This window comes from Microtus ochrogaster, linkage group LG3 (assembly GCF_000317375.1).
Source record: "Microtus ochrogaster isolate Prairie Vole_2 linkage group LG3, MicOch1.0, whole genome shotgun sequence".
In the NCBI taxonomy this organism is placed as follows: Eukaryota; Metazoa; Chordata; class Mammalia; order Rodentia; family Cricetidae; genus Microtus; species Microtus ochrogaster.
In genome coordinates, this window is record NC_022029.1 from 42,162,054 (window position 1) to 42,177,406 (window position 15,353).

The window sequence follows — 15,353 nt, forward strand, 5'->3', positions numbered from 1 at the left end:
GTCCTTCCCACTCAGGAGTTTTCTCAGATTTTCTTAATAAGCTGCCTTTGCTTCGCTCACTTCTCCCTTGTTTGTGACTTTATTCCTCACTGACTTCAGACACAGAACTCCAGAGTGACTCTCAGGTTGGCTTTTGCACCTTAAGCCCATCTAGCCCGAGAGAGGCCCCGTCTCTCTCAAAGATACGCATCAAATTTACTTATAATTAACTGATTCTCACAAAAATGGAAACGCAATTTAAAAGATTTTTACAAAGAACTGAACCCATGCCCTTTCTAAAATTTAAGTAAAAGTGAAGAAAAAAAAAACATTTTTCAGGCTTCTAGTACAGGCTCCTGTAGTACACTCTGGTAATGGTGACCTATAAGGCATGACAAAGACAGCTAAACATAGAACTTGTTCATGATCTGCAATTACCATACCCTAATATATATATATAAAACCTTGACCTACAGTGCCTTGAAACTGGCCAATAGGCAGATGTCAGAATTCATATGACCATTAAAACAGTTCATGATGGCTGGAGGATATTTTATTTAAAGGTAAAATCATGACTCCCGTTAACATACTCCACAACCAAATCATCGCTGTGAGGATGTTACTGAGACATCACAACTGTTCTGAAGAGGAATGGAGGAATGAACAACAGACTAGACACGTAATCAGCAATGTTGAAATAAAGTTGTTACATCAAGAAAATCAGATTTTATTTTTTTCCCTTGAGGTAGAAAACACCCCAACATGGATGAGGGTGTAGATAAAAGATATACAGACATACGCAGAAATGGAGGGGTCTCCTTGAGATGGAGCTCAGTCAGGCACGGAGTCCAAGGCCAGAGAGTGTCTGGGATGATGGTGAGGCTGGAGAGGAAGGATATTTCTTGATGTTCATCTATCACAAAGCTAATCCACCATTAAGGTCAGCAAGGGGAGAGAGTAGACTCATCATCAGTTGGTATTACATTAATGTCCACCCTGAAGGCGATAGAGCGGTGTATCATACACATGATCTATTACACACACACGTGTGCGCATGATATACGTATGTACATATATGATGTCATACACCTATGTATGGAGTTTACATTTCCCAAATGCCATTATTCACAAAGATTATAAGGAAATAAACACAAATATGATTTCACTCCGGAACATTATGCATTTACATATATACTTTATATATATGTATGGATATATATTGGTGCACGTGTAGTCACACAATGCTGTGGTCTGTGTGCATGTTCATTCCCTTCACAGACCACATCGCTTCATTACATACTGTACCCAAGCTGTGTCCTGGGCCGTCTCTGTTTGCTAACTACTGACCCAACCACACTCCTGAGAGATGGCCAAGCCCACCCAGGTGGGGATGGCTATGTTCACAAGGCTGCAGTGTCTAAGCAGGCACGATCTGGTGCTATGCATTGCCTTCCCCTTTCTCCTCAGTGGCATGGACCCTGAACTTGGCCCCTCCAAGGATGCCATGTGGCCCCGAGGGACCATGTGTTCCCCCAGGGATGCCACATGACCCATGGCAGCACCCCATGGCTGCCTCCTGTCACTCGTAGGCAGGCAGACCAAACAGCTCAGGCTGGAAATCCTCCAGGGAACTCAGCACCATGGTGGCCTTTCTTGTTAAGTCTCTACTCAGGTTTTCATCAGGAACCATGACAACCTGCATCCCAGCTGCCAGAGCTGCCTCCACTCCATTGGGGGCATCTTCAAAGACGAGGCACATGTCTGGGGCAGGAGCGGGATCGAACCTCCGTGCACAGGAGAGGAATATGTCTGGGGACGGCTTCCCGCTCTTGACCTCGGGATCATCTCCCAGCACAATGTGGTTGAATAACCCGAAGAACTCTTTGTGCCTTCTGGTCTTAATTTCAAAGGACACACAGCCTGAGCTGGTGGCCAGGCCAAAGGGGATGTTGTGCTTTCGGAGGTGCTTGATCAGCTTCTCAGCCCCTGGCATGAGGGCAGCCGTGGGAAACAGATCTGCCAGCTTGGCCTGGCTCTCCTCTACCAGCTCCTCCTTGGACATGGGCAGCTGCAGGGTGTCGATGATGATCTGCGCGGCTTCTGGAGCCGTCTTCCCCATCACCAGGGACTTGACCTCCCAGCTGTATGTCTTCCCGTAGCGGCCGCACAGCTCCTGAAACACCACCGAGTACAGTCGCTCTGTGTCCAGAAGTAGCCCGTCCATGTCAAAGATGAGGTGGGTGACGCGTCGAGGCTGGGGCATCGCCATGGTGCCTCCTTCTCAGCCTGGGGTGGATGGAGGGGTTCATTTATAAATTAACAAGTAATAGTACCTGTATAATGTGACATAATGCTATTGATTTTGTCTTTAATGTATAGCCATATAGGTTAATATATAGAGAATTATATTTGTTCATGCTCAAAATATTTATCACAAAATCAAAAAACTCGAAAGACAACTGGATTAAAAGATGGCATTTGGGCTGGGCGGTGGTGGCGCACGCCTTTAATCCCAGCACTCAGGAGGCAGAGGCAGGCAGATCTGTGAGTTCGAGACCAGCCTGGTCTATAAGACATAGTTCCAGGAGAGGGTCTAAAACTACAGTGAAACCCTGTCTCGAAAAAAACCAAAAAAAATTTAAAAAAAATTAAAAAAAAGATGGCATTTGGAAGACATCTGGCCTTGCTATCATTATCATCAAGTGAGTAAGGCTAATGTTTCATAATATCTCGGATTGTAATAGAGGGTGTATCTGGAAGTGGTTATTATTAACTATTATAGTTAGAGCACCCTATTGTATTATCTACTATACCTCTATAATAGATATACCTATTCTATCCAGAGTGCTGCAAGGTGGGCAGTCTGGGAGGCAGGACCCAGGAGTGGTGGGATCTGCTCCAGCCATTGCTAACTACAGCTTGCCTGTCCACACCCGTGACAAGATAACAGTACCTTCTGTACAGAGCTTTCTGCAGAGACAAGTGAGTGAGTAAATGAAGGAATTTAGGCTATGGCTTCAGTTAACAAGGGTTAGGTGAGTGTTAACTAGGATTAACTTGGGTTTGGTTGAAATATTGACAAATACAAAAGCCAGAATTAACCTTGCTACTTACTGCCCCTTGCTGGCCAATAGTGCTTTGCACACATTTTCCATGGGATAGCTAAATAAATATCTGGAATTAGCAAGACTTTCAGAGTTTAAGAAAACATTAATTATTCATTTTAGAATTTTTTTCACAAAAAAGTGTAGAGAATAATTAACAGCCATGAAATTAAGCCATCTGAAAGATGTACAAGAAGAGAAAAGAAATAACCTTTAATTAAATTGCTGGATCTGCGGGGACTGGATTATAATGCCAGTACTTAGGATGGAGAGAGAGTTCAGCAGGTCAGAGAGACTAGAGAGAAGATACGGAATAGGTGAACTGCTGGACAGATGCACAGACACACAGGGTCTTTTCTAGGGGCCAAAGCTTCCTTGTTCATTTATTTTTCTCTTTCTGTCACTCCTGCTCAATCTTTCTCTGTTCTCTTCTTCTACCCTGATGCTCTCTTCTTCTTTTCCCCAGTTGTTCTCTTCTATCTCTTCCTAGATGTCTTCCTTCTATATATCTTTGTATAACTTCTATATCCCAGCAAAATCTTTCAAACAATAAAAAATTTACAATGTGGTTACAATCTATTTTTTAAATGAATTACTACAATGAATGCAAGTAAAAAAAAAACTAAACAAACAACCCAGCATGTTTCACATTACCCTTAGATGATTAAACATTTTGCATAATACAGGTGAAAAACAAATCACTCCCAAGGACCTTTATACATTCATGCCTAAGCAACTTGTTATAGATTAACAAAGCATAGGCAAGCAAGGGTCTCAGTCAGTTCTTTTACCAGCAAGCTGTATTTTGTGGTTACAAAGAAAGGACCAAACATTTTACTATTTATCTCAAAAGGTAATCTTATAAAAAAAATCCTAAAAGAATTACTAATCTAAACTTTTATATATATAAAAAGCCATTTCTGCTTTAAGTCCTCAGAGTGCAACACACCCACTCATCACGAATTTTCTATTAAATCATACCAGGATGCCAGGGCAAAAATGGGTACAGGAAATTAATCATCATCTTTGATCACCAACTCATCTTTAGCAAGAAAGGCGTGTCAGCTAGTAATAACCAGACTGCTTGCCTTTGCTCTCATCCCTTGTTCAGCTATTAAAAGTGTGCCTTTCTAAACATTAAATCGTTTCCCAAGATTTTCTACATCAGAGCCAATAACAAAAACACAATAATCTAACTTTACTAAGTCTCTCTTCCTCTCTTCTCTCTGAGACATGGTTTCTATGTATCTTTGACTTTCCTGGAACTCACTCTGTAGACCAGGCTGGCCTCAAACTCAGAGATTCTCCTGCCTCTGCCTACCGACTGCTGGGTTTAAAGGCGTGTACCATCACCTCCCGGTTCTAAATTTCTTTCCAAGGGTGGTGGTTAAATCATTAATAAACTCCTGCATCAATGCTTGGAAAAGGCCAATCACTATTATTGTGGGTACCAGTAACACTGCCCATTGAGGGGCTAGAAACTCCGAGAGTTTTCAGACAACTCAGATTATGAGGGACATGGTGACCTCGAGGGCAATAAGCAGAGCTGTGCTCAACAACAGCATAAAGTCCTCAGGACACACAGTTCTTGAGCTCTCCGCTCCAAGGCTCACCCAGCCTGTTTATGTTGACTCCATAAATTCCGAAGCTGCTTGCTGTTCCTCTCACGTGACCCCCAACACTAGACAACATTGCAATTGCAAAACTTTTGTCTTAAAAAACAACAAACAAAAAAAACCCAAACCCATATTTAGATAAGCAAATTTTTAAAACAAAGCCTTAAATTACAGTACTCTGCAGTACAGACATTATGAACTTCAGATAATTTAGAGATCAAAGGAAATCTGTAGGACTGAATCTTTGAATCTTTCCTGGGACCTGGAGATCTAACTCTCAAATCTTCTGGCTTGGTAGCAAGTGCCTATGCCTGCTTATTCATCTAGCGAGCCCCAGCCTTACCTTTTATTTTTAATCACAGTAATTTAAGAGATAGGTTCTAGGTGTTCCTGACTGTTTCCACTTTTCCTTCCACGTGAATGGTTTCTAAAAAAGCTTATGTTGCGAGACCTTTGTAGCTCATAACTCGCAGATGCGGAGTTCCGTGTTGTTTCAAATCAGAAGACTATGTCGGGCTAGTCTTTATTGGTGACCAGATTGACTTGCCATCAGGTGAGAGTTCAGGCTTCGCAGGTGGCCCTGGTCCCCCTCCCCCATGATTAGCAGTGATCCCTGGGGGACTACCTGAAACCCTACAAACACCCCTGTGGCCTTCCCGACAAGCAGTTCCCTGATGCTCCTGACAAGAAGGTTTGTTTCAGTAGAGACTGAATCATGATGGTCTACCCTCTTTCCTGCATATAGCTGGTATATTTGGGTTTCCAAAAATACAGCCAGCACTAGAAAGGCAGAATAAACACACTACAGGGTTTCTCTGTAGCTTTGGAGCCTGTCCTGGAACTAGCTCTTGTAGCCCAGGCTGGCCTTGAACTCAGAGATCTGCCTGCCTCTGCCTCCCCAGTGCTGGGATTAAAGGCGCGCGCCACCACCGCCCGGCTTAAACACTATTTTCTTCTTTCTTTTCTTTTTTGGTTTTTCGAGACAGGGTTTCTCTGTGGCTTTGGAGCCTGTCCTGGAACTAGCTCTGTAAACCAGGCTGGTCTCGAACTCACAGAGATCTGCCTGCCTCTGCCTCCTGAGTGCTGGGATTAAAGGCATGCACCACCATAGCCCGGCAAACACTATTTTCTTAAATAACCACTTTTTTTAAGAGTAAAGGATGAAATGTTCACCACTGACAGTGTGGCAATCTGGTTTTGTTTTCCGTTTTAATGTGGCTTACTTCCTGAGGGCAATGACACATTTAATGCTAACGTTCAGTTTAGTTTCCCAATGTTTTGAGGCTCGAATTGTTTTCATTTTGTCTAGTGGGTAGTCTTTTAGGAAGGACCTTGCTTGTCTCAGGATTCTCCCTTTCTAGCGTGCTCTTCTAAGAGGTACTGTTCACTCCCAGCTTTGACCTGGATTCAATCTCCAGGAATCTTGGCCCCTGTTAGTGTGGAGTTGTATTTATATCAATATCTGAGGGCCAATGGCAGTCATTACCCTAGGCTTTCAGTTTGCACTCCTATCTTCATTTCAAGATTATTAAAGCATAGAGGTTTTGGGTGATTCGTTTTTAAAAAGAGGAAACGGCGAGCAAACATGTCGGGATCTGAACACAGGGAAGGGCGCCCCAGGTATCCAGAGTGAAGGATCCCTACAAAGCTTGTTGGATTAGCCGTCCCCGCTCTAGGGAGGTTGAGGCAGGAGGATTGCCCCGAGTTCCAGGCTAAGACGGAGCAGTGCGAGGCCTTGTCTTACCTGCGCGTGGGAAACCAGGGGCGTCCAGGCCGGGAGAACACGGAAACGTGTAGCCGCTCTCGCGCTGCCGTTAGATCCGCCAATCAGCGTAGCCTTAGGCAGGGGGCCGGACATCCGAGGAGTCCATCCAATGGGTAGGCGATCCTAGTGGGGGAGGTGCAGACGGACCAATCACTGTAGTCGGCTCACGCCTGCAGGCAGGCAGCCAATCCTCAGCGCGCTCTCTCCGAAGCTCCGCCCACTCCTCTGCGCTCACCCGTGGGTGGCTGCGCGCTGCTCCTGCGGCAGCGCCGGCCGTGCTCACCAGTACCTGCAGCTGCTGGCGTGGACTGGCAGGTATGGCGAGCTCCGGCTGTGAGGACCACGCGGGCCAGGAGGGGGAGACGTTCCTGTATTTCGCCTACGGCAGCAACCTACTGACCGAGAGGATCCACCTGCGAAACCCCTCCGCCGTGTTCTGCTGCGTGGCGCGCCTGCAGGTCAGTACCGTTGTGCCCACTACCGGGAGAGCCGGCCAGGGGCGATCCCTCCCGGGAACCTTTGGCTACCCTCAGGGTTCGCAGCCCTCCACCGGCTGTCCTTTCCCACCATCCTATCGGATGCCATCTATGGGAACTAGCTGCTTTCCATCCTGTGCATGCCTTTGTCCCCACAGTTTTTTGAAATTCTGTGTATCTTTTTCTCCAGATCTGAGTGGTCCTGGTCTTGAGACCTGGATCAGAACCTGGAGTCGTGTCTTTCATATGGAGGTGCTCCCTCAGGAGTCCTCAGTGTCCCTATCCAATAAACTTTAACTCTGGTGAACTGTTGCTCTTGACCACAGTTCATTTGCTTATTTAATACGTATTCTTCTGGCACTCAGTGCTGGGCTTACAAAGATGACTGAGCAGCCTCGCTACTTGGAAGACCTACCTGTGTACAGTCCGATTGTGTGTCGTGCCTTTGATAACTTGAGCCAAGTACGCACGATCTTTGCTAACCTTGTCAGAGTTCTTGGTTTCAGGCAACAGAAACCGGCAGGTGTAAGAAAGAAAGGGGGCCGGAGAGAGGATGTTGGAAGATGTTAGAGGATGTTAGAGAGCTCATCCTGTTGAAAGACTGGAGTACGGAGCTGAGTAAACAGGCAGGTCCGGTGTGTGTAAAACCAGCCTCGGAGGAGAGGACCAGCCCAGTCCTGCGCTGCACCTTTCCTGAACTAGTCAATCGATGTGGAGCTGGCTCTTGCCTGCTGCTATGCCATAGCCCTGTAGTTTCTGAAACCTAGAGTGGAATCCCTGATGATCTTGAACACTAGCTCTAATTGAGAGCCTCTCTGGGTACCCTAAATGGCTAAGTCTCAACATGTATCCATGTCCTCATTGCTAACCAACTTCTAGCCTTTGAAGTTTGAAAACTGGGAGTCATGCTCTGTACTGCCTACCCGAAACTCCAAAGTGTGCAGGAAGGAAGCTCAAATGGTTAGTCAGGGCACAGGAAAGAAATATCGCATAAATAATAAATTATAGCTGTGGTTAGCCTTAGAAGAGGACATTATATGACCAGAGAATCTAACCAAGATGCTCAGGAAAGCCCTCCTGAATATAACTTTTAAGCTAAGACCAGAATGGAAAGATGAAGAGCAAAAATCAAACAGAAACCAAGATAAGGTACTTGTTCAAAGGACCTGAGAAAAGAGGAAGTGGTTGTTCCAGTCAAAGTAGCTGGAGTCTCTAACATGTGGCATGAGGACTGGAGAGATAAGAAAGTATCACATCTTAATGTGACCACAGAGACCTTTGGACATCTCTTGCGGGCCCTGAGGATCAAAGCAAATGACGGGACTTACATCTTTGTAAGCGCATCCTGGTTACTGTGCAAAATGGAGCAAGTGTGGCTATTGGAAGTCTAGTTGAGATTTTGCCATGTTCATTTCAGAGATAATGCCACTATGGTCTAGCAGGGTGGTGTCAGGGAAGGTAGATGGCTCTGAGCAATACCTAGAAGATGACATCATTGAACGTTGGTGATTGTGTGTGAAGGGAAGCAATACAAATATGACTCAAGTTTTTGCACAAGCAGGTAGAGGATGGCGGCAATGTTTACCGAGGAGAATCAGGTTTGGGAGGGAAAACTTATGAACCAACTTCGAATATAATTGAGTTTGAGACGCTACCTAGACAGCCAGGTGAACAGGAAAATATCAGTGAGCATTTGTTAGGCAGTACTGTGCTCTAATTCTTTTGTGTCTCATAATAGAGACGCGGACTGGTTTTAGAGGTGACCGAAGCATTCGGTGGTATTAGAAGCTGCCGGAGGTGGTGAGGCTGTCTGAGAACATTGCTAAATTCAAAAAGGACCTAAGTTGAACCCCAAGAAACCCTGACATTTCAAGATGGGAAGTAGAAAGGAGTTGACAAAGAGGTGAGAAGATCAGGTCAACCTCAAATCAGAAGAGAGGGCTGGAGAGGTGGCTGCTGTGTCACACATGTGCAGTGAACCTTGGAACCAAATGGAATGAAACTGCCTATAGGCAGAGCTTTCCTGTCCCAGCTGCCTGCTCTCAAATAACCAGCACAGAGGCTTAATGCTACTTATAAATGCTTGGAAGATAGCTCAGGCTAATTACTAGCTAACTCTTACACTTAAATTAACCCATATTTCTTACCTATGCTTCACCATGTAGCTCATGGCTTGTTACCTCATTTTTTTTTTTATACGTCCTGCTTTCTCAGTAGCCAACTGATGTCTTCCCTGACTCAGCCCTTCATCCCGGTATCCTCAGTTTGATTGTCCTGCCTAACTTTATCCTGCCTTACTATAGGCCAGTCTTAGCTTCTTTATTAACCAATGAGAGTGATACATATCAGAGTAAGGAAGGATTATTCCACATCAATGCCTGCCGCATTTAGCAAGCCTGCTGCCAGTCTCTTCTACTGATGTTAGAATACCCAGTATGCTGCTGGAAGGTCTTGGGTACTTGGACCAGCATTTTCTCTGTGTTATCGAACAAAATTTTTGAGGAAACAGAGGTGACCAAAAAGGACTACAGCACTGTCATTTAGTCCATCCTGTGTGCTGTGAAGAGATTGAAGGACATCTTAGGCCACACAAGGCAGATGCCCTCCCTCTGGTTGCCCATCGATGATCATACAAGCTAACTTAGAATGGAGGCTCTGTTATTTGTTAGTTATAAGACTTTAGGGAAGTGACTTAATCCTTCTACACTGTAATTTTTCTGCCGTAAATTAAGTAAAACACTGGTCCATGTAAAGTAGCAGCTAATGTATATAGCACATAATGAATATTCAGTAAGTATTAGCTGCTCTTAGGTACTGGAAATAAATTGATACAGTTCATGAAGATTAATGCTCATACACCCTAAACCAGCTCACTTAGCATAAATACAGTGATTCAGGTAAGATACTGTGCAGACATGTAACATCACCCAGTCTAAGTGAAAATACACGTGCATTTAAGTAGACGGAGAAGTCCTTTGCAAAATGAAAGCTAAAGCTACTATATGACATATTGGATTTCCTTGAGGTTTTTTTTTTATATTTAGATGCCTTTATGTTCAGAGCAAGCTTCATTTTTAAAGGAAAGTAAGAATGAATCTATAGTCCTTGAGATTTGGGTCTTGGTCTGTTTATCTTTATTTTCCACACTTTTGTACACGAAAACAAAGGTTATCGAATGTTTTTTCTCGCATGGAGTTCAAGGCAAATCATTTGTATTTTGAAGAGAGGAATTCTTGCTAAAATAGGTATTGATCCTATATCGCTTTGTTTCCTTTGCAGGACTTTAAGCTCGACTTTGGCAATTTCCAAGGCAAAACAAGTGAGAGGTGGCATGGAGGTATAGCTACCATTTTTCAAAGTCCTGGCGACGAAGTGTGGGGAGTAGTGTGGAGAATGAACAAAAGCAATTTGAGTTCCCTGGATGAGTAGGTGGCTTCTAATTATAAGTTACAATAGTTCTGACAGCAGTCGCGTCTGCGGATGCGCTATAGGTACACTATACTTCATAGCTAGTGCGACAGTTAGAAACTGCGGTTTATTTGTAAATCTACAAGAGGCACGCTTACTGATTGGGTCAGGGCAATGTTCGCAGTCTCAGGCAAAAAGACAGAAGCCCTGGTTTTTAAATTCTGTTTCTTTTATTAAAATTATCTTTTTGGTTTCACAATGCAAAAAGTCATGAAGCTTTTTATAATTGTTGCATTTTTTATTGATTTTGAAAATGTGTTGGTTCTGTTTTTTTTTTCAATTCTTTGAGGTTACACGTGGATAACTAAAAAGAATTTGTAAAGACATTGAAAAATACAGTAGAACTAAAATTCTCAGAGTTGTGTGAAGGCGTGCCTGATATGATGCACACTGCCAGGAAGAGCTGGCCTTGAAAAGAGCATAGTGTGCTGTACTTGGCTGAAGCTGGAGGAAGCAGAGCCTCTGCTTCCTCTTCAGGTACCCTCTTGCTTCAGGGTAGTGCTTCAGGGCACAGAGGTACAAATAAGCAGATTGAAGCATGTTTTCAGACAAAAAAACATACAGAGATCTGCATGAGTGTACCAGTGCGCTTGTTGTCTTTGTTCACAGAATCTACAGATGTTAAGTCCCTTCTGTAAAGTGATACATGCGTGCATGTGACCTGCTGGTACCCACATGCATTGCAGCATCACCTGGGGTTACTTCACTGCATATACAATATCAGTGTAGTTTACTGGAATAGCTTTCCTTTTAAGGAAATAAGGACCAGGAAGAGAATCTGCATATGTTCAGTTAAGACCCAAGTTTTAGAAAATATTTTCAGTCCAAAGTTGGTTGGATCTATGGATCCAGAAGCCAGCTGCAACATTAAAATGCTAAGCATATCGGACATGGTAGTGCACAAAAGCAAGGCTGGGCAAATGTTTAATTTCAGCACCTGGAAGACAGAAGCAAGTGGATCTTTGTGTGTTTGAACCCAGCCTCGTCTACATAGTGAGTTCCAGGCTAGACAGGGCTGCATAGTGGTTACAAAAAAATGCTAAGTGTATATTTGACATGGTGACACTTAGTGAGCAAACATGCCTATGCAGATACAGGGTTAATCTTATACTTCAACTTAAGTTAAGCATCTTACCTTATAAACCAGTCTCCTAAATGTGGTTAAAGTGTTCTTCATTTGGTTTCAGGCAAGAAGGAGTTAAAAGTGGAGTATATGTTGTAATAGAAATTAAAGTGTCTACTCAGGAAGGGAAAGAAATAACCTGTCGAAGTTACCTGATGACGAATTACGAGAGCGCTCCCCCATCACCACAGTATAAGAAGGTGAGCTACTGGGCTGTGCGCAATCTTTAACTCCACTGGGCTGAGTTAGAGGGCGTTTCATTGTTAGAAAGCTTTTACAAACTTGAAATCCCATATCAGTGTTTTAATCAAAATGTTTTAAATAAAGAAAGTATATTTTAATAGATTTATAGTATCTATTATATATGTATAATAGTCTATACATACTATAATTTTTTTATAATTTTATAATTTTTTTCTTTAACAAACAGTAGCTCATAGAACAGATTAATTTTTTTCATGAAGGGGGAGTGTGTTTTCCGTTGCTGAAGTATTTTCTTCCCTAAATGGAAAGGTCGCTAGGCCTTTTGGAGTCAGGGAATCCACCCTCCAAAACACAAAATCCAAGTGGGATGAGGCCGGATGCCCCTTGGTAGAAACCCAAGGTTAGGTACCTTGTGTGACCTGTGGAGACCTGGCTGATGTAGAGGGTGTAACACAGGAGCTGAGCCTCTGGCATGGTGCCCATCTTGGGGATCCCTTGTCCTCTGTGTCTCTTCTAAGCAGAAGTAGACAGTGGCATTGACAGCTGCTGCCTAAAAGCTTTGCCTTTTTATTTTTTTTTTTAAAGGTTGTAAGTTTTTGCCAGGCGGTGGTGGCGCATGCCTCTAATCCCAGCACTTGGGAGGCAGAGGCAGGTGGATCTTTGTGAGTTCGAGGCCAGTCTGGTCTTCAAGAACTAGTTCCAGGACAGCTAGGACTGTAACACAGAGAAACCCTGTCTCTAAGAAACCAAAAAAAAAAAAAAAAAAAAAAATGTAATTTTTCTTAAAACATCACATAAATCTTATACTATAACAGTACATTTTGTCTTAATATAAAACATTTTAAGTCATGCCATTGAGTGGAACTGATACTCTGACGATGCTTCAAGCTGCTTTGAGACCCCTTCTGCAGACACCCTCAGAATGAGGAACAGTGGCTGTGGCTAGTTTTTTTTTTTTTTTTTTTTTAACAAAGTATTGATTCTTTAGTCATCTAAAGCCAATATTGTGGACGTTTGACAGTCAGACCAAGCTATGGTACACTAAAGCATGCCCCTAACGAAAAGGACGTCCTTGTTTTAACCCCTTCTAGGTTATCTGCATGGGTGCGAAAGAAAACGGTTTGCCACTGGAGTATCAAGAGAAGTTAAAAGCCATAGAACCAAACGACTATAAAGGGAAGATCTCAGACGAAATGGAAGAAATCATCAAAAAGGGGGAGTCAAAGCTGTATGGAACATAACAGGACCCAAGGGTATTTCTGTGTGCTGGGATGGAATGTTTTTAGTGTTTGCAAGCAGGAACCTGGGACCTCCTGTTTGTGATCTATTGGTTTTCAACAGTTCTGTGAAGGGGCTTCTCACTTTGGTAGTTCCATATTTTCAACTGTACAAAAGATTTGGAATGGGGATAAGATTTCGGCAATTAAAGGGGGCCAGGAGGTCCTGGAGTGTGAAGTGGTGACGGCTGTGCGTTCTCCCGCGGACATATTTCGATCCCGAGTCACATGGAAGCATCTCAGTGTGCTCTTGCACAGGGTAGGTTTGCAGCCCGGTGGCACATTGCTGCACTTGCTCTGGTTTCTGCTTGTTTTGATCAGCTTGTAAGAGTAAGCAAACTGTGGAGAGTTGGTGACAAAATTTTGAGACGCAGAAAGACAATACACTGTCCCTCGAGAAGCGAGTACATTCATGACTGTAAGGGGTTTCCCGGCAAGTGCTCCACCTCAGACTGCACAGAGCAGCCTCGGCCTCAGGGAGTCTGCCTTAAGTGGGGTTGTGGATCTGGAGTCATGCGCTGGCCTTGAACCTGTGTCCCTCTTGTCTCTGCTTCTCCTGTAGTTGGGAGTACATACAGTCCTGTGCCACTAGGCCCCGCTGAGCGTCACCACTGTCCAGTTGTAAGACTTGCGCTTCTTTGTGCCTCTGTACCTTAGCTGCCTCTCCTGTGTGAATGGGGATAATGCAAACGCCTATATCTGAAGCTTATTCTGAAGGTGTCGTGAGGAAACATGGCAAGCTTGGGACAGCCTGGCACTTAGTATTAGCAATCATATCAAGTTTTGGGACTTCTTTTGTTTTTTGAGACATAGCTCACTCTAGGCCAGAGTGGCCTTGTATTCAGGATCGACTTGCCTTTCAACCTTCCTAGATCTAGAGTTCCAGGTGTGTCCTATCATGTGTGGCAGGGGATCCACTTTTTTTTTTTAAACCAGTGGTTTGGGCCCTTTAACAAACAATACAATTCTTGAAAAACTAAGAAAAGTAATTACATTTAGATCCTAGATTGCAGAAAAATAAGAGAAATCTTCAAACTGTTCCAGCCCCTCTCCCAGAAAAAGAGAGGTGAATCGTGAACTGAAAGAAAAATACTGGGAAGAAATGACCCCTGCGTCCTGGAATATAGCCCTGGATGTTCCTGAACATTCCTGTACAGAGTCAGATAAGAAACTAGAACCCTTGGGAAGGACTGACTTGGCTCCCACTTGCTAGCCCCAGTTGTTCCCACGAGTGAAAGCAGAGAGAATAGAAACTTAGAGCTGGGGAAACTGCTCAGTTGGTAAAGTGCTTCCCATACAAGCATGAGACCCAAGTTCAGTTCTTAGTCCAAAACAACAACAACAACAAAACCCAAACAAACAACAACAACAACAAAACCCAAACAAACAACAACAACAAAGCTGGGCATGGCATTACAAGCTTGCAATTCTCATGCTGGAAAAGCAGAGACTGGTGGGTCTCTGGGGCTCCCTAAACTAGCAACCCTAACCTGCTTGGAGAGTCCCTGGGCTGCTGAGAGACCCTGCAGAGGGAGGTCAGTGGCTCCTAAGGAATGACACCAAGGTTGGCCTCTGGCATCTGCACACCCTCCCCCACATGAACATACTCACACAAATGAAGGTTTTATAGCTATTTTTAGAACAACAACCTAGCTAGACTGGATCTGTGTGTTTGTCCTAGCACTCGGTATAGTCCTGGGTTGAGGTGGGAGGATTGCCTGAGTCCAGTCTGATCAGCATAGTGAAGCCTCATCTCAAAATGACAGACAGAAAACCCACACCAGTTTAAAATAGGGTTGTATGGAGACTGATAGATGGGAAGACAGAGTAGGTGTGCTTTTCTCTATTTCTCCAGTTAAGTATAACTAAAATCTCTCATTATTCATGTAACAAACTAGGGCAAGCCTGAATGGGGAAGTGGCAGAGACTTCAGTAGGGCCTCAAGACCCAAGGCCCCGCGTGCTAAATTCTCTGCTTTCTCTTTTGCCTGGTACAGTTCAGGTTTGTAACTAAGAAAGGCAGCACCCCAGAAGTACCAAAGAGGACATGCTTGGACACACACAGTCTGCTCTAGTGACGGTACCAGGAAAAGGACAGCCTGGCTATGTAAAACAGGCCAGCCGGTCATAGAGAAACACTGTAGACTCCACCTGCACCGTTTCAACAGAGGCTCAGAGGAGAGCCTGGATTTTCACACACTCCAGGGATAGTAAGACAGCCTATGGCCACTTTCCCACCGCCAGTGTGTGTCAAACATTGGGCAGGACCTCCTGGCAGCACCGCCTTCCCTGCTTGTGTCATCGGAGCCATGGGGACTCAGCTCCCATCCATCACTGGAGGT

At 44.2% G+C, this 15,353-nt stretch overlaps 2 protein-coding genes across 3 annotated transcripts; one reads left to right on the top strand and one right to left on the bottom strand.

Moving 5' to 3' along the window:
- Positions 1–690: 690 nt before the first annotated feature.
- Positions 691–6,507, bottom strand: Pudp (pseudouridine 5'-phosphatase). The gene is made up of 2 exons (XM_005360814.2): positions 6,444–6,507; positions 691–2,265 (listed from the first exon to the last, which is right to left on the bottom strand). The coding sequence occupies exon 2, from the start codon at positions 2,246–2,248 to the stop codon at positions 1,559–1,561; it is 690 nt and encodes a 229-aa protein (XP_005360871.1). The 5' UTR covers positions 2,249–2,265; positions 6,444–6,507; the 3' UTR covers positions 691–1,558.
- Positions 6,508–6,702: 195 nt separating this feature from the next.
- On the top strand, positions 6,703–13,187 carry Ggct (gamma-glutamylcyclotransferase). 2 transcript variants are annotated; one of them, XM_005360815.2, is made up of 4 exons: positions 6,703–6,922; positions 10,220–10,365; positions 11,596–11,731; positions 12,827–13,187. In XM_005360815.2, the coding sequence occupies exons 1-4, from the start codon at positions 6,782–6,784 to the stop codon at positions 12,974–12,976; spliced, it is 573 nt and encodes a 190-aa protein (XP_005360872.1). In that variant the 5' UTR covers positions 6,703–6,781; the 3' UTR covers positions 12,977–13,187. The 2 variants fall into 2 exon arrangements, with proteins under 2 accessions (XP_005360872.1, XP_005360873.1); XM_005360816.3 differs by lacking the exon at positions 11,596–11,731 and having other exon boundaries at positions 12,827–12,884.
- The last annotated feature ends 2,166 nt before the right edge of the window (positions 13,188–15,353 follow it).